The 25672-nt window shown below is 46.3% G+C and overlaps 8 protein-coding genes across 8 annotated transcripts; 3 read left to right on the forward strand and 5 right to left on the reverse strand.

The window, feature by feature from the left end:
* Positions 1 to 1800: 1800 nt before the first annotated feature.
* K441DRAFT_508466 (uncharacterized protein) lies at positions 1801 to 1983 on the forward strand (the record flags this gene model as incomplete). The annotated part of the gene is made up of 1 exon (XM_067642068.1): positions 1801 to 1983. A coding segment is annotated over one exon (183 nt), but the record flags the coding sequence as incomplete, so codon positions are not given.
* An 855-nt stretch (positions 1984 to 2838) lies between these two features.
* K441DRAFT_574016 (uncharacterized protein) lies at positions 2839 to 3015 on the forward strand (the record flags this gene model as incomplete). The annotated part of the gene is made up of 1 exon (XM_067644082.1): positions 2839 to 3015. A coding segment is annotated over one exon (177 nt), but the record flags the coding sequence as incomplete, so codon positions are not given.
* Positions 3016 to 3842: 827 nt separating this feature from the next.
* Positions 3843 to 4562, reverse strand: K441DRAFT_202016 (uncharacterized protein). Its single transcript, XM_067640488.1, has one exon. The coding sequence runs from the start codon at positions 4382 to 4384 to the stop codon at positions 3992 to 3994; it is 393 nt and encodes a 130-aa protein (XP_067501296.1). The 5' UTR covers positions 4385 to 4562; the 3' UTR covers positions 3843 to 3991.
* Positions 4563 to 11077: 6515 nt separating this feature from the next.
* On the reverse strand, positions 11078 to 11422 carry K441DRAFT_664410 (uncharacterized protein). Its single transcript, XM_067649346.1, has one exon. It carries the CDS (start codon positions 11291 to 11293, stop codon positions 11087 to 11089), a length of 207 nt encoding a protein of 68 aa, XP_067501297.1. The 5' UTR covers positions 11294 to 11422; the 3' UTR covers positions 11078 to 11086.
* A 1320-nt stretch (positions 11423 to 12742) lies between these two features.
* K441DRAFT_688777 (uncharacterized protein) lies at positions 12743 to 13043 on the reverse strand (the record flags this gene model as incomplete). The annotated part of the gene is made up of 2 exons (XM_067652227.1): positions 12743 to 12840; positions 12893 to 13043. The coding sequence occupies 2 exons, from the start codon at positions 13041 to 13043 to the stop codon at positions 12743 to 12745; spliced, it is 249 nt and encodes an 82-aa protein (XP_067501298.1).
* Positions 13044 to 14627: 1584 nt separating this feature from the next.
* On the forward strand, positions 14628 to 15394 carry K441DRAFT_202126 (uncharacterized protein). The gene has a single exon (XM_067640489.1). It carries the CDS (start codon positions 14922 to 14924, stop codon positions 15315 to 15317), a length of 396 nt encoding a protein of 131 aa, XP_067501299.1. The 5' UTR covers positions 14628 to 14921; the 3' UTR covers positions 15318 to 15394.
* A 573-nt stretch (positions 15395 to 15967) lies between these two features.
* On the reverse strand, positions 15968 to 16300 carry K441DRAFT_573984 (uncharacterized protein; the record flags this gene model as incomplete). Its single annotated transcript, XM_067644080.1, has 1 exon — positions 15968 to 16300. A coding segment is annotated over one exon (333 nt), but the record flags the coding sequence as incomplete, so codon positions are not given.
* Positions 15998 to 18295, reverse strand: K441DRAFT_698336 (uncharacterized protein). The gene is made up of 3 exons (XM_067653054.1): positions 18092 to 18295; positions 17881 to 18031; positions 15998 to 17835 (listed from the first exon to the last, which is right to left on the reverse strand). The coding sequence occupies exons 1-3, from the start codon at positions 18183 to 18185 to the stop codon at positions 16359 to 16361; spliced, it is 1722 nt and encodes a 573-aa protein (XP_067501301.1). The 5' UTR covers positions 18186 to 18295; the 3' UTR covers positions 15998 to 16358.
* Positions 18296 to 25672: the final 7377 nt, after the last annotated feature.

Raw genomic sequence — 25672 nt, forward strand, 5'->3', positions numbered from 1 at the left:
CACGAACCACCTCTTTATTAGTAGGCTTTTATATTAATTAATCGCAGGCGCTTAATAACAATTCCTATTTGTAATTAATTACTTAATAACAATTCCTGGTTGCGATTAATTGATTAATAATTAATCAATCGCAGACGCGCTTGTTAAGCGGCTTGCCTATTAAATATACTGCTAAAGCAGTATACGGGAATGTTAAGCCACTAATTTATAAAGCAGACATGTATAGAGAATAAGAAGAAGATAAATAGTAAGTTTTAAAGATCGTTAGTTATAAGGACATGAATAATAAAATATAGTATAAGGTTAAGTGGATAGGCTATAATAAGACTACTTAGAAACTATTATAAAATTTAAAAAACGCTATAAGAAAGGTATAGGAGTATTAAAAGAGATTAGGTTAGGCAGTATTAATAAAGAAGAATTACTAAAGAATAAGTTACCTAAAGGGGACCTAAGAGGAGCGGTTGCTAAACTACTTAGATTTATTTCCCTCTTAAATAGAAGAGAATCCGTTTTTTTATTACTAAGTTCCTATAAACCTTATTTTATAAGTTTCTACTTTTTAAAATACACCTTCTTATAAACCTTCTTAAGATAGAGTAACTAAGTAGATGCCGTAATATAGGTATTTAGGGCCTTCTGCTCCGCATTATAAGAACATTTTAACTTAATAAAGGCTTAAAATAACTTACTATTAAGATAAACAGCAGTAGATTAAATATAAGACTCTAAAATAAATTAATTAAGGAACTAGACGACTATTAAGAATAATAAAGCGCGTATATTTGGCATTAGAAGTAAAGTAAATGTTATAGGATAAGTAAATATTTACTTTAGTATACTCTAAATAAGAGGATAGTTGTCGTAAAGAAGGACTTACTAACGCAATATAGACTAACCCCTCTTTTGCATAACGAGAATATAGAGAGATAGTATAATTTCACTAAGTAATAATATCGCAGCAATAGTGCGAGCACGACATTGGGCGTGTAAAGAAGAAGAAGCTTTAGGTATAATAAGTAACAATATTAACCAAATTAATTAGACGGATATTATACCTCTAGTAAACGACTTAAAGATATTAGGAATCTTTAAGGATAAAAATAAAGAGAAGAGAGATAGTGTTATGGACGCTTTAAGTACAATATTATAACTACTAGGAGAGGAGTTAGAAGTAGCTAGTTGGTTAATTAAGGCACGGTCTAGAATGGAGCCGGTAGAACTATGTAATAAGGAATAGTTACTAAGGTTATATAATATGCTATATATTAAATAAGAGGAATGGGAGGAACCTATATACCTTATATAGTATACGTATATTATATATAAGGAGGATTTCCTAGGCGTATAATTGTATATTTAAAGGACCATAGTCCCTACCTATAGAGACAGTCAAACTTCTCTTGCACAACTGGTTCCGGTTACAGCCGCTAACCTAGGTAGCCGCCGCTTTAACCTGAGTCGAGCGTGAGCTCCCTGAGTTAAGGCTGAGCGAACTAAGCGGAGGCTGATTAGTATGAGCAACTCCCTGTGCACGCTAGACAGGGGCTGTTTCGGACCTCCTTGAAGCCGGCTGTTCTTGCCTAATCGCGATTCCTTTAAACCAGGGTGACCAAAATCGACCACACCTCACGAAAAGTTCCCAGAAACTGCCCCCATTCTTTATGATCACCCATCTTCTTATCTACCTAAATAGTATTCTAAAAGCTATAGAGCGAAAACATGCGGTCACTGTGGCTGCATTTGTTCTCATCGTTAGTGTTTAGTGCTCTCGTAGTTCTCCTACTAACGACCGGACAGTTTAGCACAGATCGTTTCCTACGCTCTCTTGCGCTCGGCGCAACTGCGAAGCAGAAGGGTTCTAACGACAAAGTGAACCCAATAATGCAGTTAGCCAATAATTGCGATCCCCCGATCCTTACGAGCGACTCAAGGGCGAGCCCCTTGACAGAAGAGGCCATCGCCTCACTCTATCTGCCACAAAAGCTAAGTAACAGCCTCCGGCGGAGCGACGGCAGAGTACAGGCATATACTCGGCAAAGGACAGCGGGTGGGTTGGCAAATCACGGTTTCTTCGGACTAAGCGAGCGGTAGAGGATCCATATCAAGCGGAGAGCAACGGTTCCGATTAGAGAGCGCTGGCTTTCCGCGAATGGAGCTGAATTATGGCGAGACATGTCAGCCTCAACGGACCAGCAGGGTGGCGCAGAGTGGAGGAGAGAGAATAACTCAAGCCAGTCCTTGCGCCGGCATGGACCTAGCTTGGATAGCATACGCTGGGGTAGGGTTGGACACGTCCGGTATATGGAAGCTAATGGAGTGTGGCAAATTCATGCAAGCGCAATTGACGGAACGGCGGCACTCCTCCTCCAAGCTAAGTGATCAGCGTACGAATCTATTCTAAGCAGAGAGCAACGGTTGCGATTAGAGGCGCTGGCCTTCACAGGAGGGTAGAACTAAGCTACGGTGAGACAGTGCTAGCCTTAACGGGCCAGCAGAGGGGGTGCAGAATTCATGCGAACATGGCTTAGCGATGGCGATTGTGGCATCAGTAACAAACGCTAAAGCAGGACTGGACAGCTTTGCTCTCTAGAAGTTAATTAAGTGGGGCGACTTTATACGAGCGTACCCAACGGAGCTATGGGACTGGACTGGATTGCTTAATGTCGGCATTATCGAGGCCTAGCGACGCTGTAGGATTTATACAAAATAGACGATAACTAGCTATAATTGGGTAGAGCTAGCCCTTATAAGTTAAGGGGATAGAGCTAAGTCATGGTTTTGACGGAGTAAAGCAGCCTAGATTAGACGGGCGTTCACGGATTAACCGAAGAAACCAAGTCCGTCAGTTACGATAGATTGATGTTATGGAAAGCTGGACCAGGCAAAGTAAGTATAGGTACAAGAGAAATGAACTCCTTGAAGACAGATGTGGACGGAAATGATGTTCTCCTTCGCTCGGGGTGGAGAGCAACAGTGGACACGATGAATTTCAAATTGGTTCGAAAGCGTTAGAAAGCTTGGTTCTATATTTGACGACCCGTGGCAAAATCCAACATTAGTACTAATTTGCAGTCCTTGCTACTATTTATGTCACTAGGGAAAAGCACATCCACAGCGCCAGTATATGCTGGCATTCCCGTCACCTCCTCTTTTCTTCTATAATTGCTGGCTTTCATACCGTTGAAAAGGTAGTCGCCTAGTATCCTCTTCTAAGTTTTGAAAGAGCTTATGCCTGCCTTGTTTGCGGAAATGGCTTCGCCTGTCGCTTGATATCCCATGGAACGCCTGCGTCCATCTAGAAAGTGGTCCGTGCGGAACACCGAGCTCAAAAATACGCGCAAATTGTCTATAGATTCAAGCAACAGATCATTACCAACCATGCCTTCCAAACGTACTTCTAATGATATAAATCTTGTTGAACCGACCTAATATCGAGTTGATCCAAATTGCAAAGCAAAAGAACCCCCCCCCCAGAACCGTGGCCTCTGCCTATTTTCAAACACCTTCACATCGACGATTTCAACGATCATGGCAAGCCAATTCTACCCTCGGGCGTCGAGCAGAGCAATCCTTTCGCGATATTCAGTCAATTCTTCACAGATGAGGTTATGGAGCAGCTGGCAGATTGGACAAACAAGTACGCAGAGCAGCGGCTCGAGGGCAAGGAACAATCGTCATGGGTGCGGGCATGGCAGCCAGCGTACAAGGACGAATTGTACGGGTATTTAAGTGTTCTTATTCATATAGAGCAACTAAACTCAAAGGATTGAGTGTATATAGGCCTTTTGTATGGCAATCGACAGATATCACGAACCTTGTATTTCTGATCACGGAGCCTTAATCCTATTGATTCTATTGGCTAGTTCTTATCGATAACAGATGGACGCAAGTTGGCGTTCCAAGGGATAGGAAGACTGTTAACATGAAATCATCGCTTTCTGAATCTGCTAGATACAAGTTCACAGCGGAAGTAACTCTTATCCGTCCCTTATCCTCTAAATATTCTTCCATATATCTTGTCTAGCTCTTCTCTATACCTCCGAAAAGGTAGTCTCCAAGAATATTCTCCAGCCTGTCCCAGTAGGCTACTAAGCACACTCCTTCGGGTACGAACGGCTGGAGGTGGGTAAGCCGCTTGAGCGATTGCAGAGGATCGAGGTATGAGGAAATCCAAGTCTGTTGCTCCGTTTTTGAAATGCACTGTGCCGCAAGATATATTGCATTCTCTGCAAGAGATTAGTATTAAATAGATAGAGGAAACCGATATACTAAAGGCAGCTACTGCATGTCCGGTGGCGGAGTTTGGATTGGAGTTTTCTAGTACTGCCGTGATCTCGCTCTGCGTCTCGTAGGTGGAGGGTATGTTTGTGGTGTCGCTCATAACCACTGCCAGTCCATCCGGCTCTTCTGTTGGTGATGGCCTTACTCCAGAAATCAGCTTGTTTAGGGAATACGCTTTACAGATTGTATTGGCAGCTTTAGTAAGTGATTGAGGATGCGAAGCCCTATCCCACCACCGTCGAAGAGCGGATATAAGGCCCTTCAGTTCCAACTTTGCAAGCTTATTGATTGTTGCCACTAAAGTGCACAACAGGAGTACTTCAGGTCCCAGCTCCTTTAAGATGTCCTTTAGAATATCTCGCGAGCGACGTCTGATACTTTGGCGCCCACTAGATGCCTTCTGCAAAGAATCATCATCTTCTTATAGATGGTCATACCACTGCCCGAAGCTTTTGACTAAAAATGTTGATAGGGTATAATTGCCTTCGGCGTACGCAAGTCTTTCTTTCTTAAGAGATTTATAGAACTAATCGTTTTTCGACATTGGAAGGAAGCGAAGAGCGAAAAGGACAGAATCCGAGAGGAGATGAGAGGAGAGGAGAGGAGAGAGAGAGAGGAGAGGAGAGGAGAGAGAGGAGAGGAGAGAAGAGGAGAGGAGAGGAGAGGAGAGGAGAGGAGAGGAGAGGAGAGGAGAGGAGAGGAGAGGAGAGGAGAGGAGAGGAGAGAGAGAGAGAGAGGAGAGGAGAGGAGAGGAGAGGAGAGGAGAGGAGAGGAGAGGAGAGAGAGAGAGAGAGGAGAGGAGAGGAGAGGAGAGGAGAGGAGAGGAGAAGAGAGGAGAGAAGAGGAGAGAAGAGGAGAGAAGAGGAGAGAAGAGGAGAGAAGGAGGAGAGAAGCGAAGCGAAGCAAAGCCAAGCGAAGCCAAGCGAAGCCAAGCGAAGCCAAACAACGAATGCAGGGGAACATCAGCAAGCACTTCTGTCTGATGCATGCTTTCGCATGCAATATCGTTCCGACGCGCGCTTGTGAGCTCGATCAAGTTAAGTCGTGGGGCATGCTAGTGCTTTGCGCCACTGCCACTGAGATCTCGGGTCCAAACCATTGCAGATGTCTACACAAGCAGCCCCATTCCAACACGGCTTTACTAGGAAAAAAGCTTCCCGCCACGTCAATTGATACCAATATATGACCTGGCGTCTTCTAGGGTTGATAAGGGATAGCTCATGCTCGATAGTACCAAAAGAACACAAGAGAAGAGAGGCGTGGGCGTGGGCAAGCAGCGTAGGAAGATACGTATGCACAGTATGAACTAGTGATGTAAATGCAAGCTAAGCACACGGTTGGGGCGGAAAGCTGGCATATACCCCACCGACTTAACTCGATCGGACTTTCACGCACGTTGCAACGATATCAGCATGCGTAGCCTGGCGTTTTTCCTGGACGGTTCATCCGGGCACAGGTTAGCTATAAGAACGGTTGAAAGCTCCTCGAGAGCAAGAACCAACCTCCTTCGGCTCATCACTTTTACCACCTGCAGAAGAATCATGTCAGTCGAATCCAAGGCCCTAAGACCATGCAACACGGCTCCCGACACTCCTCCACATTGTGACAGCCCACAAGCACCTGCGGTTACCCCAGGTCTGCCGCATTCGGATCCAATCACTGCTATATCTCTAGCCGAGCTGCTGAAGGATGTGGTCAAGGCAGTCCAAGCAACTGCGAATACTTCGAAGGCTAATAACCCTCACTCTACTGAATCTGAGGCTGTAGATCTTTCTTGCGCACCTGGGTTCAAAACAGTCGATGAAGTATATGTACGTTCTAACGGTATGCACAAGTTAACCGGCTGACATATCCTAGCTGGGACCAGAAGGCGTACCGGTACACTATCGTGGAATCTCCAAGTGACGAGGTCGAGAATTTGGACCACTACGTGTTCATTGTTCGCGCGCGGATAGGTCGGTGTAATCGCTATTAACAATGTGTGCTCTACTAATAAGGGTACGCCAGATCGGGACACAAAAGAGACGACATATTATACTGACATCAAATCCGAGTCTTTACGAAAGGTCCTGAGAACTGTCTTACAGGGTGTCGATGTGATCAGCCTGGACGAAGCAGAGCTTTCCGTAAGTTGGCCCTCTCCGCGCTGGAATCCGTAGCTTACTAAGTTAAGATCGAGCAACATTTGGTATGCCACTTTCTCCCAGAGTTAGAATTAGTTTAATTCTGGAACGATGTCTATTCTGTAGACCGTACAAGCAAGGAGCACCTTCAATTGCTCGTCGACTATATTAAGAATACCCATGAGGCCACGGCCCAACACCTGGGCGCACTTCTACAGAGCGGCCAGATTACTTACGACCTGCTATGGGCCCTATTTAAACCAAATGCCCTCGTGTATACGGCCTGCTCCGGTACGGGCCGCCCTTAATACGTTAAGTACAATTTTGGGGAGCAAGGGCAGACAAAGTCCGGTTTAAAGCACTAGAAGATCGAGTGCCGCTATCTTAATTTCAACGGTACCGATTTTGGCGAAGCATCTACAAAGGTCAAGATTCCTAAGTTCCGTGGAGTAAGGCAAATCGACAACCTTTCTACATTCCCTCTTTAATACCATGTGAATGCCAGCGAGGTTAAGGCTAACCTGCTTGAGTGCGGAAAGAAGTTTATTCGCTTAATCGGGACTTACCATTGTTACTGTAACGGGTAGGCTTTCTTTATGCACAAAGGGAAGGAGATTGGATTTCCCGTTGACAGCCGGATTATAGTGGATGCTGCCTTCTTTAGGATAATAAATCCCAATTACGCCAGGCCAAAGGTCGACAAAGAAGACGACGTAGGTTTAATTCCACTGCTTAACCTTCTCTACCCCACCCAGCCGCTGCCTAAGCGGGTTAGGAGCACCGGCTTGGAACCTAATAACTTAACCAAGGATAATTTACTTATTTATAGCCCTACCGTACCCGGGTTCAGCCTTAGTGAAAAGATATAGGGTAGGGTATATCTTTCCTACTAGTAGCTATCTCGCTAATCCGTAGATACAGCGGAATTTCCAGTTGCTAGCATTAACAAGATCCAATAGTCCTCTGCACCTTTTAATTACCTAACTATCCCGAAGGAGTAGAAGGAGGTTATTATGGCTCTTACCGAAGCCCGTACTAATCTAGCGAACGGGTTTAAATTTAACAACTTTGTTGCTGGAAAAGGTCGCGGTCTGGTTGTACTCTTGCAGTATAGTTCCCAGAATTCTCATCTCTCTGCTTGCTTATATACACTAGCGGCTCTCTAGGACTGGGAAAGACGCTTACGGCCAAGGCTGTCGCTAAATATCTTAAACAGCCACTTTATTTAGTGCGTAACCTTTACCTCCTTTTACCTAATGCCTTCTAACTCCGTAGATCTTTGCTGGTGAATTAAGCACCAGAGCAGGATTACTAGAAGGGCAACTCTTAGACATCTTCTAAATCGCTAGTTATTAGAAGGTAATCCTTCTCCTAGATAAAGCAGATGTCTATCTTAAGCGGCGTTCGTCCCATGACCTATCTCGCAACAGCCTCGTGACTATATTTCTCCGCAAGCTGGAATATCTGAAAGGGATCCTGTTCTTAACGATAAACCGCGTATCCAAGTTTAACGAAGCGATTCTTAGCCGAGTCTATCTTATGCTAAGATATAATAAGTTAAGCAGCGACACAAGGAAGCAGATCTAGGGCCATTTCCTTTCTCGATCGCGTACCTCCTATAGAGCCCCACATATACATGATGAGGAGTTGGAACGGTTGGTTAGTAGTAAGCTTAATAGGCGGCAGGTAAGGCGCCTTAATTATATATTAGATTAATCCGTTGACCAAGAACTCTTTAGATTAAGAATACTGTTTCTACGGCCCACGCGCTAGCTACAAAGGGGGAGTGTAGGATATGGTTCACGCACCTTTCTAAAGCTCTAACTATAAGCGAGAAGTTTATATGTGAGTTTAATGGGGCGGAACATGTTACTAGCCTTTACGGTTAAGGATTCCGCAAAGGTCTTAAGGAATTCCAGTCGTTTAGGCAAGTTAGCTATAAAGGAGAGACCTAGCTAGATCTAGACAGGGAATCGTGAAGCCGCTGCTTGCAGAAGCTAGTTAGGCTAAGTTCCATAGTTAATAATTTATATCGTTTTCGGAGGTCGATTATGGAAGTGTTCAATCTAAAGTTAAAGCGCTAGTAGTGAAGAACCTTAAGCGCAAAGATGCCAGAAATCGCTTACTTATTAGCCGATCGCAACACCTAATTATGCTAAGCTAATCTAATCCACCTAGCTAATAATAGGATGCCGGTTCAGAACTGAACCCCCAACGCTAAACAGCCCAGTGCCATCCCTCTTAACCTTTAACGCAAACCTATCTATCCCGCGAGCATATTGTACAATACGCTCTTCTACGACACGCTGCATTTTTCGCGCAAATTCGAGAGGCAGATAGGATACATATGGAGTTAGGATCACAATTTAATGCTAGCGTTTGAATCGAGTGAAGTGATCGGCTCTATAAGAACGATGCTTTGTAATAATTGCGTCTACTTATCCTTCTACTATAATTTCCCTAAGTCTTCTAGATCCTTCTGCGCGTTCCGAAGAATCTCCTTTATCCAAAAATAGAGTGTCCTATCTTCGTTCTCCCACGGATTATTTATTAGGAAAACAACCCTTCACAACCTATTAACATGTGGAATCAATGGCTGATAGTATAGCGTAAAGGCATTAGTTATTTAGTTAAGGAAATGCCTTTCTCTACTAACTAGCCCCAATTTTAATTCCGCCAGCTTCTGGTCACTCTCATAGTTCCAGCACTCAAATTTAGTTGCCCCAATATCTTTGCCTGGCCCGTTATAGTAAACGCATATCCAGAATAGTACCCAGAAGAACAACTCCAGATCGTGTATAAACGAATGGTTTTTGTCGTCGAGAAGCACACTAATCGCCATGAATGCTCGTATACCGGTCTTCCCTCGCGCTCCTGAAGACTTCTCCCGCTGCTCCTTAATGGCAAGGTCGAGGTCGATTAAGAACGCGGGCCAGGAGGGATTTTCGTCCTCTTCATTTACCATGAGGTTGTTTGGAGAGATATCGCATTATAGCATACCGGCCCGTGTGTGCAGCGACTCGTAACCGTCGATACAACCTTCTAGCGCGGCAAGAAGGCTGGTCCGGGAGCTCGCCTTATAGATTGGCTTTCCGTAGTTACGGACGACGACGCGGCGATGCACTCGATTCGCGGTCACCCTCTCCCCTTTTATAGGGGAGCTCGAACAGGTTCGCTTCGTAGGCGGCAACGGCGCGCCGGTGCAGCTGGAAGACCGCTTACGCCCAGCGACGCTGCTGCTCCGGCCTGTCCGCAAGACGCGACGCCCAGCCATACTTGGAGGCGGCATCGAGCTTTCCAGCTTGTAGTATTTCGCTTTCGTTATGTCCAGGCCTCGTCGCACGTTTACGCGGATGTCGTCGTCCTGGCCGCCCACACAGACCGTCTCGTGGTAATAGTATCTCGCGACATTAACCACGCCCTTGTCGGTCGCCTCTCGCAGTAACTCGCCCTCCTCCTCTCGTTCCGGGTATTGCCATGAGTCTTTGATGACAAGGGGTGCTCGCGTATTGTCTCCTTCACGATGGGCTTTCCAACAGGTTGTCGCTCGACCGGCGACACAAGGCACGCGTTTCATGACCTTATCGATAATGAGTCGCTCTGCGTGGTTGTCCCGTTCGATCTCGATGTACCGCTTGTCCCCGGCTGTGATAATGGTTGGGTCGAATCCAAGCTGCTCCTCGTTCAGCCACAGGAACCCGAGCACGGCGGACACGAACTGCAGCCCATCTTCGTTGACATCGAACTGCTCAGAGGCGATACCGCCCAGTCGATCGAACTCCCACAGCCGCATGAGCGACCCACAGAGAGTAAATCCAAGGACGAAGCGGCGACTATCTTAAGCGACGAGCACCTCTCTCGCATATCGACCTAGGTCGAGCCATGCTTTGGAGGCTGTGTCGGCCGATAGATTGCTCTTGAGTTCTCCTGGTGTGAGGATCTGCGACCAGCGGCACTTGGAGTCAACGCCGGCGCTTAGGTCGTCCACGAAGCCGACATCCAACTTGCGGTCGGCGGTGGAGCCTTATATGGGCTGGTGGGGCTGTGCCAGCGGCCGCCGTCGAGGCCTAGAGGCGGGCTAATTCTCTGCTGCGAAGTCCAAGAGCTGGCTGGTAAGTGGCGCAAACCAGCTCAAGACGTCGCGTTCCCTCGCTCCTTCAGGCCAGCCCTGCCAACCGCTCTCCTGTCGGTAGAGCGGATTATCCCCTTCTTTGCACTTGTTGAACACGGCCTGCGCTACCGACTTGAGATCTGGGACGCTTCCAAAGTAGGCTTTAAAGAAACTAGGGACCTCGACGTACAGTTATCCTAGCTCCTCCTTTAGCACACCGTCCACATATTTGCGGTGTTCGGTAGAGTTCGCGAAGCTACCCGTGTTGTGCTGCCATGGCGTCTGCTAGAAGGAGGCGGTGAGGGACGGGGCGGACAGCGGAGGAGTTGTAGGTTTAGCGACTGTAAAAGCTGTAAACACGGCGACGGCGGCGTAGACATTGTTCCAGATGACTTCATCAGGCTCGTTGTTGAGGACCGCTCTAAAGAGCGGTATGATATGCTCAATATCGAAGTTGCCGGAGTTAACTGCTGAACTCAGCTCCAACAGATCGCCGAAGAGGTTTACGCTATTGCTCTTAGAGGGAAGTGAACGTGTGGCGAGGAGACCCTGCAAAGCATATATCAAGTCAAGGAGGCAATTTTTGGTTCCTGCAGGTGTTAGGAATATTCGCAAGTTCGCAATGAACCATACCTTCACCCTTGATATTATAAAGCGCGTCAGGGCCTGAGATAGCCAGACTTCTGCAGGTGGATTCGAAAGAGTTGCGAAAGGCATTTAGTCCTTTGCCAATAGGGTTTGCCTTGATTATCTCTAATCTCGTCCCGTCTGCCATGGTGAGGAAGCGCGAAGAACGAGACGCCGAGGTAGTCAATGAACAAGGTGACGTAAAAGGCAGGTGAATGAGGAGCGGCACAAATCCATAGAGATAGGGTATCAAAGAGAGGTTGTAAGAAGATACGAGCCGGATTTTGGGCTTGTTGAGAGGTTGTAAGGAGAAGATGAAATGCCGAACGCGTGGCGCAGACTATGCCAAGCCGGAAATTCTTCGGAGCCGGAGTCATCACCATCGGCAAAAATGATTCACCGATCCCCGATGACCTTTCCAAGTAGGCCACGAAGTCCTACTGCACGCGTCCTCGTCGCCGTGGCTGGAAATATTCATCAGGGAAGCTTCTCTGGTGGATAGCTAAGTGCAGAGGCGGTGGATGGTAGCTTGCAGCTCGCCGTGGTGAGATGGGAAGCCGCTGCCAATAGTAGTGGCTAACCTTTGGAGTAGAGCTGCATCAAGAATGACATACACAAATCATGGTTTCAGCTGGCGCGGTTGCTTTTCCCCGAAGCTAGCGGTCCGTTCCAAACGTTACTAAAAATCGCCATTCTAGACGGAGTATATCCGCTTAAGAAATTACAAGTAGGCATCTTATGTTAACCCATTACCAAACTAATTACCTAGGAGGCGGTTTGAGGCCGTGAAGTCGACCGAGATCTCGACCGATCACGGCGCCTGACTTCAAGGAGGAAGAGGAACTCATGACCGTCAAGCAATTCTCCGAGAGGCCAATCCAGCCCATCTCGCACCCACGCAAGTGCCTCAAGTGGTTCGGTGTGATCAACGAAAAAGTTGGTATATACCGACGAAACAACACTGTTTGTCCTCCCAGTATCAAAGAGACTACCACGTAGATCGGCGTCTTTGACATAACCGATTGGAGATGCTTCATGACAGCTGCCGCATGTTTGCGAATGAAGTCAAGGCGCACAGTGCCGATACCATCTATGACAAACTTAGTACTGATTCATAGTGTATGAACTAAAGTATGCACTTACTTCCGAACGCCTTTGCGGCTGCCAAACACGCAGCGGGGTGAGAACTCATAAGGCCGTAAATTTGTATTAGCGAAGCCGTTGTCTTGAACTCATTGAGCGAGCATGATAGTACATTCGCATTTCGCTCAAGAAACAAGAAACTCGTGACCAAAAGATTCCTTTTGGCGGACAAGTAACATGTGATGGTCCCTAGCCAGCATTTCGGGATATTCCCGTGAAGAAAATTAGAAGTCTTAAAGGATTGCCAAGTATCTAAGCTGGTTTCTAGTAGTAGCTCAACCGCATAGAATTCTAGTTGATAACGTTAAGCTAAGGTGTGTTTATTACTTGCATACTCAGGCTCGAGACTGTTCACATCTTTCCACACCAACCACTCCAGCCCTCGATTTAAGCGGCTTCTCGCAAGAGGCAGAACAGAATGGCAATAATACAGCGCTAACCCTAAATACTTTTTTTACTTGCAAGTCGCACCGCAAGTAGGTGCGGAGAAGTTATTGCAGTAACTGGCCTCCTCGCAGCTGGCACCCACAAATTGACCGTGGCAACCAACGACTGTTGCGGTCGAGGTTAGCAAGTGTTTCTTAAACCGACCGAAGCGACTTACTCATGCACACCTTCCCACCAGTACAATCAGCTTTTGTATTGCATGTGGCAGCAGCAGAGGTAGTCAGCTCCTCGATTTCCTGGACAGGAAAGGCAAGACTGGTCATCGTCAAGAGCGAAAGTGCGGTGGTTATCAGACTGATCGAACGCATGGTGCCTGAATTGCCGAGTCGACTGGTGTGACTGGGTGTGATCTGCTGCTAGAGGTTGAAAACGTGATAGGTTTCCTGGTATCGAGGCGGTGGCTTGAGGAAAGTGTCGATAACACCTTCACCATGAAAGCTGGCTCGGTCTTTATAGCTGGGGAATCTGTAGAACAGCCAGATGATATCGCTGCTTCTTACAACGCAGGTCCAGCGGTCTGTTTTACCGCGGAAAAGTAGTCGGTAGGAGGTGATAGGCACTGTCAAGGGTGTCAATGCCTGCAGAAAGAACGATGTCAGCCGCGGCAGAGCAGATGCATACCGGAATCCCCGTTGTTCCCGGAGCACGCGACATGGACGACGAAGAAGCCCTTCGCCAGTCTTAGAGTGAGCTGCAGGACTTGTGGAGCTGCGTACGTTGGGTGCTACATCGAACAGCGGTGTGACACCGCGCCAAGACTCTCTTCAGCCGCACGCGCCCAATCCGGCGAACAAATCATGCAAGGCCGAACTGCTGTGGCCCAAGGTTGTCTAAGGGGTCGTCCGGTTGCAACCTGACGTTTTTGAATCTGAACTGAAAGTCCGGCAGAAAGAACGCGCACCTTCCCGATTTGGCACGCGTCTGTGGCTCTACGGGTTGCACGGACGTGTGCAATCTGAAGCCTTCAGATTTAGGGTATGTTCGGTTGCAACTCCAGAATCAATCTGGAGGCTCCAGAATCAATCTGATCTGGAGGTCAAATCTGAATCTGACGCGATCGTTCGGTGATTCTGACGACTTTTCAATCTGGAGCTCCTCCAGATCGGCAGTCGCGTTAAATTTGCACGCTTCACCGTATAAGGTAGTTGTTCTGGAGCTCTTGGCATCAGAATATTCTGGAGGCCTTGACCTCTATCTCCAGATTCAGAATCAATCTGGAGCTCTACGCGACGACGCCATTGTCAAATATGGCGACTCCACCTGCGTACACGATCCTCACATAGCACCTATCCGTTATATATGACGTCCTTCTTATTCTCGTAATTAGAGTCTTCCTGCGCATGCGCGGCGACCCGGGCGTGATATGGGTGACAGGGTAGAGGGCCTTAATCGGCTTGATTGACGATTGGCACGAGTAGGAGACTCCATTGTATTACGACACTAAGAGAGGAAGTCGCGATAGAGGCCTGAGGGTAGAGGTGGGCGCAAAGGTGGGCTCAAAGGTGGCTCAAAGGTGGGCTTAAAAATTGATTAATGATTTGGGAGCCTCTTCTGGAGCCTCTTCTGGAGCCTTACCGAACAATTGACTCAATTACAGATCAAACGAAGCCATCAAATTAGACGCCACTAGTACCTTACTAATTGACGCCAAAGGATGCACGGATCAAGACAATTCTGATCTGGAGGCAATTTGCAACCGAACATACCCTTAATCTGGAGTTCAAATGAGGAGCTTTGAGCTCCTGATTTGAACTAACGCCAAGACCTTAGTTTAGATTCCATATATGGTAAAGTGCGCCTATTTTAGCGTGTTTTTTAGGCGGTCAGAGGAACATCAAAAGTTTGTGGCTGAAGTCAAGTTGAACTGGAATTCAACCGAACGGTCGCTCAGAATCAGATTAGAGCTCCAGATCAACTCTATTCTGAACTGAATCTGAGGCCTCCAGATTGCAACCGAACGACCCCTAAGTTATTTTGATTAATGAAGGGCCATGGCAGCGGTGAGTAAGAGAGGAGTCCAAGTTCTGGCAGATTAGAGATTAGAGATGCTCGTGACTAGAGCTTTTTCTTTGTTCGAGGTTCGTCTACTGAGACCATTTTGAGGTATGCTATTATCATATACTTGCTTGGAATTTTTTTTCCACGAGTTGTCCGGAAGAAAATGTTCGTACAAGTGGTACTAGGATATGTGGGAGCTTTCTAGACGAAGGCATGAGTCTTCATCAATGTCACAATGGCTCATCTCCTTCGCTTCCTTCCGGAAGGTATATTGCACTCTCGTGGTTTCCTTAAATTATGAAATCATCGAAGAGGCTTATTTATGTTGCCCCACACATTCAAAGCCCAGAAACACGTCCAGGTTACGATGCCTATCCGAGAGGAACCCGGGTCAAGGAGTACTCTTAACCCCTAAACGAGTAAGGTCCGCTTCTATAGCAGTATGCATTCCTCTATCAGTTTCACTGCATCCGCATCTCGTCCCAACTCTTTACACGTATGTGCAAGGTTGTTCATACCAGTTAGCGTGGAAGGATGTTCCGTACCAAGAATCCTCTTACACATCTCTAACTCTTTGCTTGTAGCTCTTCGGCCTCGTCCCATCGACCTGATTCCCGTACATCACCCGCCGGGTTGTTCATGCTGTTTCAGCATGTCTGGAGTGCCGCACCAAGCACCCCTCTTGGCGAGTTCATCGCTTGCACAAACAGCCTCCTTCGGCTTCGTCCCATCGACCTTGATTACTGTACGTCACCGCCAAGTTGTTCATGCTAGTCAACGTGTCAGGATGCTCCGCGCCAAGCAGCATCTTGCGAGCCTCGACCACTTGCACGTCCAATTCTTCAGCCTGATTCCATCGTCCTTGATTCCGGTATGTTAACGCAGGTTGTTCATACTGCTTAACGTGTCTGGATTCTCGGGCCTAGCCCCTTCTTGCAAGTCTCCATCGCTTGCACCCCAAGCTCTTCAGCAGCATCCCATCGTCCTTGATTGTTTGTACGTCTCTGCCAGGCCGCCCATGCTGCTCAGCGTGTATGGATGGTCCGCTCCAAGTTTCTTCTTGCTCGTCTCCATCACTCGCACAAACAGCTCTTCAGCAGCATCCCATCGGCCCTGGTTCCTGTACGTCGATGCGAGGTTGGCCATGCTGCTCAGGTGTGTCTGGATGATCCGCTCTGAGTTTCTTCTTGCTCGTCTCCATCACTCGCACCTCCAGCTCTTCGGCGGCATCCCATCAGCCCTGGTTCCTGTACGTCGATGCGAGGTTGGCCATGCTGCTCAGTGTGTCTGGATGATCCGCTCTGAGTTTCTTCTTGCTCGTCTCCATCACTTGCACGTCTAGCTCTTCAGCTTCATCCCATCGTCCTTGGCTCCATAATGACGACGCCAGGTTGCTCATACTGCTTAGCGTGTCTGGATGCTCAAAGCCAAGCACCCTTTTGCGAGTCTCCATCACTTGCTCGTCTAACTCTGCGGCCTCATTCCACCGGCCTTGATTCCGGTAAGTCGATGCCAGGTTGGCCATGCTGGTCAGCGTGTCAGGATGATCTGTGCCAAACACCCTCTTACGAGTCTCCGTCACTAGTAGGTCCAGCTCTTCCGCCTCGATCCACCGCGCTTGGTACTTATAGGTTACCGATAGGCTGTTGATGCTGCTCAGCGTAGAAGGATGGTCCTCCGAGTTTCTTCTTACAAGTCTCCATCCCTTGCACAAACAGCTCTTCAGCAGCGTCCCATTGACCTCCAAGATTGTATGCTAATCCTGCCATTCCTATGCTACTCAGAGTATCCTCGTGCTCTTGGCCCAATACTTTCCTCCGTGCTTTCATTGACTTTACAGCTAAATTTTCTGCATCAGCTACGCCCCCTTTCCTCCATGCATACCATGCTGCACGATAGAGCAGTGCGGCCCATTCTGCTAGCGAGGATTCCCTTTCCGGCTGCTGCGCCGAGGCTGACTTGGCGTGTGCGAAAAGTGCTTGACATTTTGCCCAGTTCTCGTACTCTCCTGTCGGAAACTCTGCGCAAAGATTCCCGATGAACTGGTGCTTCCACTGCTCGAGCTTGCCGTTGGCTTGAAGCCACTTCCGCATCGCTAGCTGCACCAGCGCGTGCATTTCGAAGGTTTTCCCATCCGTATTAACAGAGATGAAGGAGAAGTTTCGTAGTGCCACTACATCGACTTCAAACTCATCATCGCTCGCGCTAGACTGCGACTCACTTCCTTCTTCAGCACTATCCCAGTCATTGTCATCGCGCTTTTTCTGATCTCTCCGGTCGTCTTCCCGTTCGGTTCGATTACGAAGCAGGGTCTCTGAGATTCCTTGCCGGTCAAAAAAGCTCATGAGGGAGAGCAAGTTGGCCGCTGATGGTCGGGTCTGATGGATGTAATCGAAAGATATCTGCAAAGTAATGATTATAGAGTTCCTTGCCTCCCAATCTCGACGGAGTTGTCCCTCGTCGCGATTAAGGAGACTTATCCTCTTGCGATCGCTCTTCTTGAACTCTTCGAGATACTGTCTTACCGAGCATCGAGGCGCTCTTTGAGAAATATACGCCGCCGCTTGAACAATTGCGAGTGGCATAAACTCAAGTGCCGCTGCGAGTTTGGCAACATCACTGCTGTCCCCTTGTTGCCCAAGCTTCTTCTCGAAGAGCGCCAGCGCGTGCGCTTCGTCCATCGGTTCTATAGTAATGATGTCGCGCTGTTCAACCAGCTTCAGCCCCGCCTCCTTGTTCCGCGTTGTTATGAGAATTGAGCCACTTTGACAGTGGGGAAGGTATTCTCGCAGCGGTTTGGGAGCGACCTCCGAGTTGGTAGGCTGGCCTCGGCCGTTAACCGGGGGATCGAGAAGAAAACGAGCATCATCAACGTTATCGACTATGAGCATCCACCGCCGCTTACTATCGCGCAGCCAGTCATGCACCAGCTTGAATATGTTGGCCTTGGGGTTCTGCCGCCCAAAGATCTTGACGCAGTCGGCAATGTCGCGATAGCTCTGCTCAAACCGCGCTGCGTTACTTGCATAGACCCAGAAAACCCACGTCTCGGTCGATTGCTCGCGGGTTCGATACGCAAATTCGATGGCAAGCTGCGATTTACTTCTCCGCAGTCAGCAATCGGTATCGGTGGAGCTGATTACTCACCCAACGCCGCCTAGGCCGACGAGCGCGGTCCGCGAACCTGCCACAGCACATTTTTGATAGATCTGATCGAGTATGGCCTCTCGTTCGACGAAGTCTGTGTCGCGACTGAAGGGTATCACGGCGGACGGGTGTGGTGGAGTCTCTGGTCGTTCTTAGGGTGGGGCTATCGGTTAGCATTCGCTTAGACCCTTGGGACCACTTGCGCACTTACCAGGAGGAAGGTGGAACGTGGTGTTGACTGGGCCGTTGATGATGCCGGCCTGGAGGCCGGAGTTTGCATCTCCAAAGGATATCGCAGTTGCCATGATACTGTAGCAGCAATACAGTGTGCCGATAGGCTTCTGCGGCGAAGCGCCGTGATCGCTTTGGCCCTATCAGGTGGCTGGAATGGAAGCCTCGAATCCTTACCAAGGCCACCCTCGCTTAGATTAGTGAAACGTAATGCGTTGAATTGTATGGAAAGGCGTCTGCTAAGCCTGTGAAACCGCTCGATTACCTCAGCAAGCTCAGACCGTAGAATCAATTAGCGGACATACGTATATCCGCAAGCGGATATCGCTAACCTTTTTTGTCAAAAAGTTGATTCTATGGTCTGAGAGACTTTTCCAGCGTTTCTTAAGCGATCCAACTTTGTTTGTATGTAAAGCAGTTACCTTTTTCAACGAAATTAATCTACACCCCCACAGCAGCTATTATCTCAGAAATACCGTTAAATTAATCCGCAGAAGCAGCTCTATAATCGATGAATATATCTACCTCATCAGCCCCCGCGATGTTAAGCAGAAAGCGCGGGCGATTCGCCTACTCAGGCTCTGCACGAGGCTCTGCACGAGGCTCTGCACGAAGCTCTACACGAAGCTCTACACCAAGCTTTGCATGAAGCTCTGCACGAAGCTCTGCACGAAGCTTTGCACGAAGCTCTGCACGAAGCTTTGCACGAAGCCTTGCACGAAGCTTTGCACGAAGCTCTGCACGAGGCTTTGCACGAAGCTCTGCACGAAGCTCTGCACCAAGCTTTGCACCAAGCTCTGCACGAAGCTCTGCACCAAGCTTTGCACGAAGCTCTGCACGAGGCTTTGCACGAAGCTCTGCACGAAGCTCTGCACCAAGCTTTGCACGAAGCTCCGCACAAAGCTCTGCGTACGGAGGCTCTGCACGAAGCTCTGCACGAAGCTCTGCACGAAGCTCTGCACGAAGCTCTGCACGAAGCTCTGCACGAAGCTCCGCACAAAGCTCTGCGTACGGAGGCTCTGCGCGACGGCTCTGCGTACGACGGTTCTGCGTACGACAGTTCTGCAGAGCATTTACGTGACTGGCGATGGTCCTTTAGTAACCTTTCTTTGGCGTAGTTACAGCTATATTACACACTACAACGCGGATGCTATATGTCCGCCAGGCTATAATAGGTTCTTTAAGGTGGCTATTATAGATCTATATGGGTTTTATATATATTAGCTAGCATTTAATAAAGTTATATATAGTTACGGGATTCCTAATAACGCTTTTTTTTTTTTAACGAAAATGATCACAAGACCTAGAAATGCCTAAGTAATAAAAATTATATATTCTAAAAGCCTAGGTTCTGTTATATAATCGATCAACTTTGGGAAGTAATATAAAATATTGGTGTTAAGTTATTTCAATCTCCGCAATCTCCGCAACGCGGATATTGTTGGAACGCGTAAGAAACCTCGGAAATGTGGCTCAGACGTGATTCCAGTGGTTTCGCACAAACGTAGTTAGTCAGCTTGCGGACCGATTGAAAATCCGCACCAATGGAATCACGTCTGAGCTTGCTGAGGTAAACCGCTCGAATTCCGCAGACTAGCCAACTCGGGATCCTCAAGGCTTGACAGCGGGTGATTGGTTAGAGCAGAGCAAGGGGGTCCCAGCACGACAAGGGTCTCAAAGAATCTTTGCGTGCACAAAAGGTGAAGCCGGTTTTGCAAGCGACTGTATATTTTGAAGTGCCAAACTGAACAGCAGAATTGCGAGTGCGCAGTGCGAACATGGCTTTTTGCATGGTGGTCAAATTTGGACTTCGTTGAGGGTCGAAATAGGGTTTTCTTAAATTAGAAGTAGTGGCGCTTACCATGACTATTTCGGGCAGAACGCGGACCACAATAGGGATCCCTACCCGGGGCCGATTCAGGGCTCTGTCTAATCAGTGCATTTTCCCTTATCCAACGTTAAATCAACATCCACCCCTCTGCTGCTGCACGGTTTGCACACTAGCATTTCGAATAAATCGCCGCTAGCCCACTATCTTGTACCTTAATAGTAAGTGATTCATGCTCACCGTAGTTGATCTGAATAACACTTCCTAGGCCATTCCGCCTGACAAAACTCGACTCAAGGAAAATCATGTCGACTCTTCCACGATACTCGTTCAACCGTCAAGGCAAAATAAACGAATGTGCTTTATGCGGCAGGTCCAGGTCGCGCCATTACCGTGAAAGTACAGATCCACGAGCAAAAAGGGAATTTCTCTGTAATATGCGCGGCATAAGGCAAAGCCTGGAAATCCAGAGGAAGGATAGGGGAGAATGATGGGATATGGTTAGCTACCTCCCTACTGGGCAAATGGCTAAACACCCCAATCAAAGTTTCGTTTGCTGACACATCACACAGTTGAACCATGCCTCCTCCCACAGGCACGTAACGTCGTTACGGAATTCGTTCTTGGCATTGGGCTGACTTAGCGATAGACCTTCGAGGAACAGGAACCGAAAGCCTGTTTCTAAATTTAACCTACAAACTTCATTCCAGCTAACGATATAAACGAAACGGACCCTTTAAAGCTGCCATTCCTATTATGCCATTCCCATCCTCAAGCTCTACGTGCTCTCTTTCTAGGTTTCTCGACCCTATTTCCAACCTTTCTGACTCTATCTGCTTCAGTTTTATTGCTTCCTACCTTTAAACGGTAAATTTCGTCTTGGAGTCTCCGAATAGTGTCCGTGTTTTTATTACATTCACTTCTTAGGTTATCGAGCCGATTGTCCAACTCCCCTAGATGGCTTATAATATAACGGTCGTGCTCTTCAAGAGTGCTAAGTTTGCAGCTTAGATGAATGACCGAGGCGAATATCCTCTCTATCGCACCTAATAGCGTAAGCTAGGTTTCGAGAGCACTTCGGAATGACTTACTAAGCGGGCCATACGCGGAAGGTGTCCCTCTAGCGTTTAGGTATTTCGTACTCTTTTTCTCTACATTTGTCTTGCCGCGACTTTCATTATCTTTACGTTCTGGTGTTGGCTAGATATTCTAATTATGTTAGGAACAGACTAAAGTAGCATAAGAAGAATTATACGCCTGCGTAGTAGTATCAATCGCTTTAAGAGAGCCTTTGGGATCGGCTTTATATAAAGTGTTTTAAACGCAGTTAGCGGTTCTCTAGAATATGGCGATATTCGCACGTACTATGTTCTAATATTGGATGGGGGGGTTCCTAATAGCAGTACTGGAGATACTTATCGTTAAAGGGGTACTAATGGGAACTGGTGCTTCTTGGGGAAACGGATGGTTTAATGAATGTCGTTTAGAAGGTATGAAGCTCCTTTATATCCTGCTCTCCATTACTTAGCTAATGGGATAGCTTAAGGCAGACTTCTGCACCTTGAATGTATTATAAACCCATAGTTAGGGAGATGCAGGCTGTATTAATGTTGCGTTTTAATGCTGCCACGATAGGTGCATAGCCCTTCTCTTATGCACTCCGAGGCGGAAATGCACGCAGCTTGTCCGGATAGCTTCGCACAAACTACCCAACCACGAGGAGGCACCCATACCCTAAAATATGTCTTGGTGTCTCATTCTAGCAGTATAGGGCTTAGAGTTTGCGTAGCTAAAGCCACATTATACCGTATGCCCCTACGCCTATTAGGACGAGTATAAAGTTGCGTAAGAGTCTTGGCCAGGGTCTCTAAGCAATCACATATTTTATAAACCCCCTTTCGTGTAATCTGTAAGGCTGACTCCGGTGGTTTATAGGTCTTCACCTAATACGATTACTATTTTACGCTGCTTTGGTGACATTCACTAGTAGCTACGCCTCGACGCTATATACTAGGGCATATTTATGCGGATTTCCTAACGGCAAAGCTAGTAGGCATCTAAGATCGCAGACTAAGAGACGCAATCAAATCAATTTGTAACCTCAGCCTATCCCTAGCACCGGTAATACTATACCGCAGGCAATGTAAGCATTAGTAAGCCCCCATAGCCATCGAGATATGGACTCCCGTCTGTCCTTAGTATCCGTTAGTACCCTCTAACTGGTCAGGATTAAAGCCTAGATGCTTAGGATCCTCCGTTTATATAATAATAACGTTTCTACCGTTATCCCCTACGGTTTCATAGACGAGAGAATAAGCCTTACTTTTTAGTACAGTGTGCTTCTAGGCGCAGCAGATGCACCATAAGGCTATAGTGGCCCCGATTCAATAATACTTTCCGGTCATTCCTGCCAACCAACGCTGCGTTTAGCTGTGCTGGAGAGCTACTTAATAATTATAATCACTGCGCCGAGGCACCAGCGATGCCTTGTTTATGCGGCACTTCCTTTATGGCTAGGCCTTAAAACAGGTTTAGATGGACTAGTTAAGGGCGCGAGGTAGATAAATACCGAAGCGTCTAGCATATAAGGAGGCACCGTTTAAGCCATAGCTGGCCAAATTTTCCGCAGTTTGTCTCCTCGTTACAATGGCATAGGCTATTTTTATTAGTTATATTATTTACTACTTAGTCGGGCTAATTCTAAGCGTTAGGCTTATACGCCGGGATGCTAAGCTGTATAGAATAAACAAGATAAATGGGATGCCTAGGGTAGATAGGCGCTAGGAGAAGGTCTTGGCTGTTATATTCGACCTAGCTCAAGTTGCCTTACTTATAAATAATATAGTGGCAGTTTTGATGACGATTACCTCTACTAGCTAGTTTAACTGGGTAAATCTATCTATTACATACACCCTTTAGTTAATCGTCGGCACGAATGTAAGAACCCCTATTAGAATCCGTTAACTTGCTAACTTGTAGCATAAATAGCTTGCCCGCTATCTTCGTGCCTTATCTATTAACTATGCTGTTACGTACCTGCCATATATAGCGATTATTCTCCTAACCGCACGCGATATCGTGTTCTATCTTAAGAGCCCCTTAACGCTAGATTTGTTAGGCCTTCTTATCTAGAATAGGGGGATAAAGATGTTTTTTATATACGAATCGGTAGTCCTTTTCTCTCTCGCTATAGGACCCCTCGTTTCTACTAGGGTAGTTTTAAATAATGCAAATAAGCGAGCATAAAATATCCTTTATCTAATAGAATATGCATAAATATCGCAATCGATAAGGATAAAAGTGCCCTGTGTGGGGCTTTTTTACCCTAACCAGGTAGAATAGGACTCGATTCTAGCAGAATTTAGCAGATATTGCAGATATTGCGGATATTATGGATATTGCGGATATTGCAGATATTATAGATATTGTGGATATCGCAGATACTGCAGATATTGCGGATACTGCGGATATTACGGATATTATAGATAGGCGTAAGGTATTATAGGGTCCCTATCTACCTTTCCCCCCTAACTATATAATAGCTATATACTTAGAGAAAAATTACCTATTTCTCTTATAGTTCTTCTCTAATGCCAATTCTTTAAATACTCTGTTTTCTTAAGAGTTTTAGGATCTATCTGCATTCTCTTCTATAATACCGTACGACATTCTCCTAAAAAGACTCTTTCTGGCTTATCACTTATTACTAGAATTAAGAGAATTTCGATTACTATAAGCGAGAGCCATAGCCAGCGTTTTCGTTGCTGTTCTTAAAACCACTACTAAAGTGTAGTTATTAAAATCTTATATAGCGTCTTAGAGATAAAGTCCTTATACTTATCCTAACTTTTTAGTTAAAACATTATACTATTAAAATCCTCGGCAATCTTATTAAACTCATTAAGGTCTTAAGCTAGAGCTAGCTTTTTGTTAGGTAAAACCTAAGTAGATAGTTATATAGCCGCAAGGTACGGGCGACCCTAGGGCAACCTAGGGGTGACTCGCCCGTAAGGTACGTGCTCTATATATACCTAGGGAAACCCCTTCCTATCTCGCACACAGACTCCTCCTTTTCCCTTAAGGATTTGTCTCTGTCTATACAATATACCTATTATTCTATTATTAGACTCCCTATCTACATCCTTACCTTATATTTAAATCCTTACTAATCCCCTTAGGAGGATAGCCGGTTTAATTTTTCTATAATGCCTCCGAAAAGAAAACCGACGCCTATACCTAATGGTAATACGCTAATAATGCAACTATAGAACGCCTTAGGATCTAGTGTAAACGAAACCGTTAGAAGCACACTAGTAATATCTAAGCCATTTTCTAAATCTTAAAATAATTAGATATTTACAAACGCTAAAGACTAGTTTAACTTATATACCTGGGCTTAATAGGAGCTTAGTAAGGTTACTAGTGTCCTACCTAATACCGCTAAATATAAAGGAGCTAGATAAGCCAGCTAAGAAAATAGCTAACTTATGGAGCATTATTAATTTAATAAAGCCCTTCTATCGCCTCTTTAGTAAAGAGTATAAGTTATATAGCGAACGTATACGCTAATTAAATCTTAACGCCCTGGTTAAGAAGTCACTACCTAATATTAGCGGTATTACTTAACAGCATTTTAACCAGTAAATCGCCGCAGTTAAGAACTAATTTAAGGTTAATAACGCTAACTACAACTATAAGCGACGTACGCGCTAGGCCATTAAAGGTCTTATAAAAGAGAAGATAATTACCTAACTAGTTTATTGCCGGTTAGGCACTAAGGATAAGGGTTCTTTACTATAGAATAAATTTAAGACTATGGTCTAAGACTAGATTAGGAACCCTATAGTAAGATGCTTTAATAATACTATAATATACTATACGGCTGTTATAAAGAAGAACTAGAGGTTTAACGTCTTCCTAGCCTATATGCGTAGCTTAGAGGACCTCTTCTTATATACCCCTTTTATTAATCCTAAACAATAGGTAGACTTTTAGTTCTTATATCTCCTAGCCTACCTATAAGCAGAGCTCTTCTGCTAGAACTTCGCCTAATAGGTAAGAACCGCTAAAGACCTCTTTAATAAAATCCGCTATATAGAGTAATTGCTTAATACCACAAAGCTTACGGAAGATCGCGTAAGTAGTAGCGGTAAATCATTATATATAAAGCGCGGTCGCAGCATAGGCTTTATAAACTTAGGCTTAGGGAATAAAACCTAAAAAGGGCGACACTTTTCTAAGTAAACTCCTAGGGAGACTACCTAAAAGCTAGATAGTTTAGGGGACCCCCTAAACGCTAGTGCTATATAGGCGAGTTAAAGGACCATAGGCGGCCACTATAAGGAATACTAGAAGCAGGCTAATAAAGAGAAGTTAGCTCGGCCTTCGGAAAACCTAAAGCCCTAGTAGCGTATCTCTCTTAACTGCAACTAGGGCCTAATATAGAGGGAGAAAAGAAACGTATTGTGGTATATATTATAATAGATACGCCCTAGGGCGAAGTCCGCCTATATACTTTATATAATAATAGGTGCTAAATTAACCTTATTAATTAAGATATCGTCTATAAGTTTAACCTGCCTATATACTATACGCTATATTTACGTAAACCTATTATATATTTCCTTAATAGCAACTAGATAATAATTTAGGATACTTATAATCTAATAGTCACCACTAGCAACTCCTAGGGTACCTCTCGCACTATTAGCCCGCAGACCTTTTAGGGCGGCT

The sequence above is a fragment of the Cenococcum geophilum genome (genome assembly GCF_001692895.1).
Source record: "Cenococcum geophilum 1.58 unplaced genomic scaffold K441scaffold_37, whole genome shotgun sequence".
Taxonomy (NCBI): domain Eukaryota; kingdom Fungi; phylum Ascomycota; class Dothideomycetes; order Gloniales; family Gloniaceae; genus Cenococcum; species Cenococcum geophilum.

Excerpts from the sequence above, each read along its gene's own strand:
- K441DRAFT_698336 (XM_067653054.1), bottom strand. The coding sequence starts at position 18,185 with ATGGCAACTGCGATATCCTTTGGAGATGCAAACTCCGGCCTCCAGGCC. Across the intron at positions 18,032-18,091 it reads CACGTTCCACCTTCCTCCTG|AACGACCAGAGACTCCACCA; the intron begins GTAAGTGCGCAA and ends CCCCACCCTAAG. Across the intron at positions 17,836-17,880 it reads GTCGGCCTAGGCGGCGTTGG|TAAATCGCAGCTTGCCATCG; the intron begins GTGAGTAATCAG and ends ACTGCGGAGAAG.
- K441DRAFT_202126 (XM_067640489.1), top strand. The coding sequence starts at position 14,922 with ATGTGGGAGCTTTCTAGACGAAGGCATGAGTCTTCATCAATGTCACAA.
- K441DRAFT_202016 (XM_067640488.1), bottom strand. The coding sequence starts at position 4,384 with ATGAGCGACACCACAAACATACCCTCCACCTACGAGACGCAGAGCGAG.
- K441DRAFT_664410 (XM_067649346.1), bottom strand. The coding sequence starts at position 11,293 with ATGGCAGACGGGACGAGATTAGAGATAATCAAGGCAAACCCTATTGGC.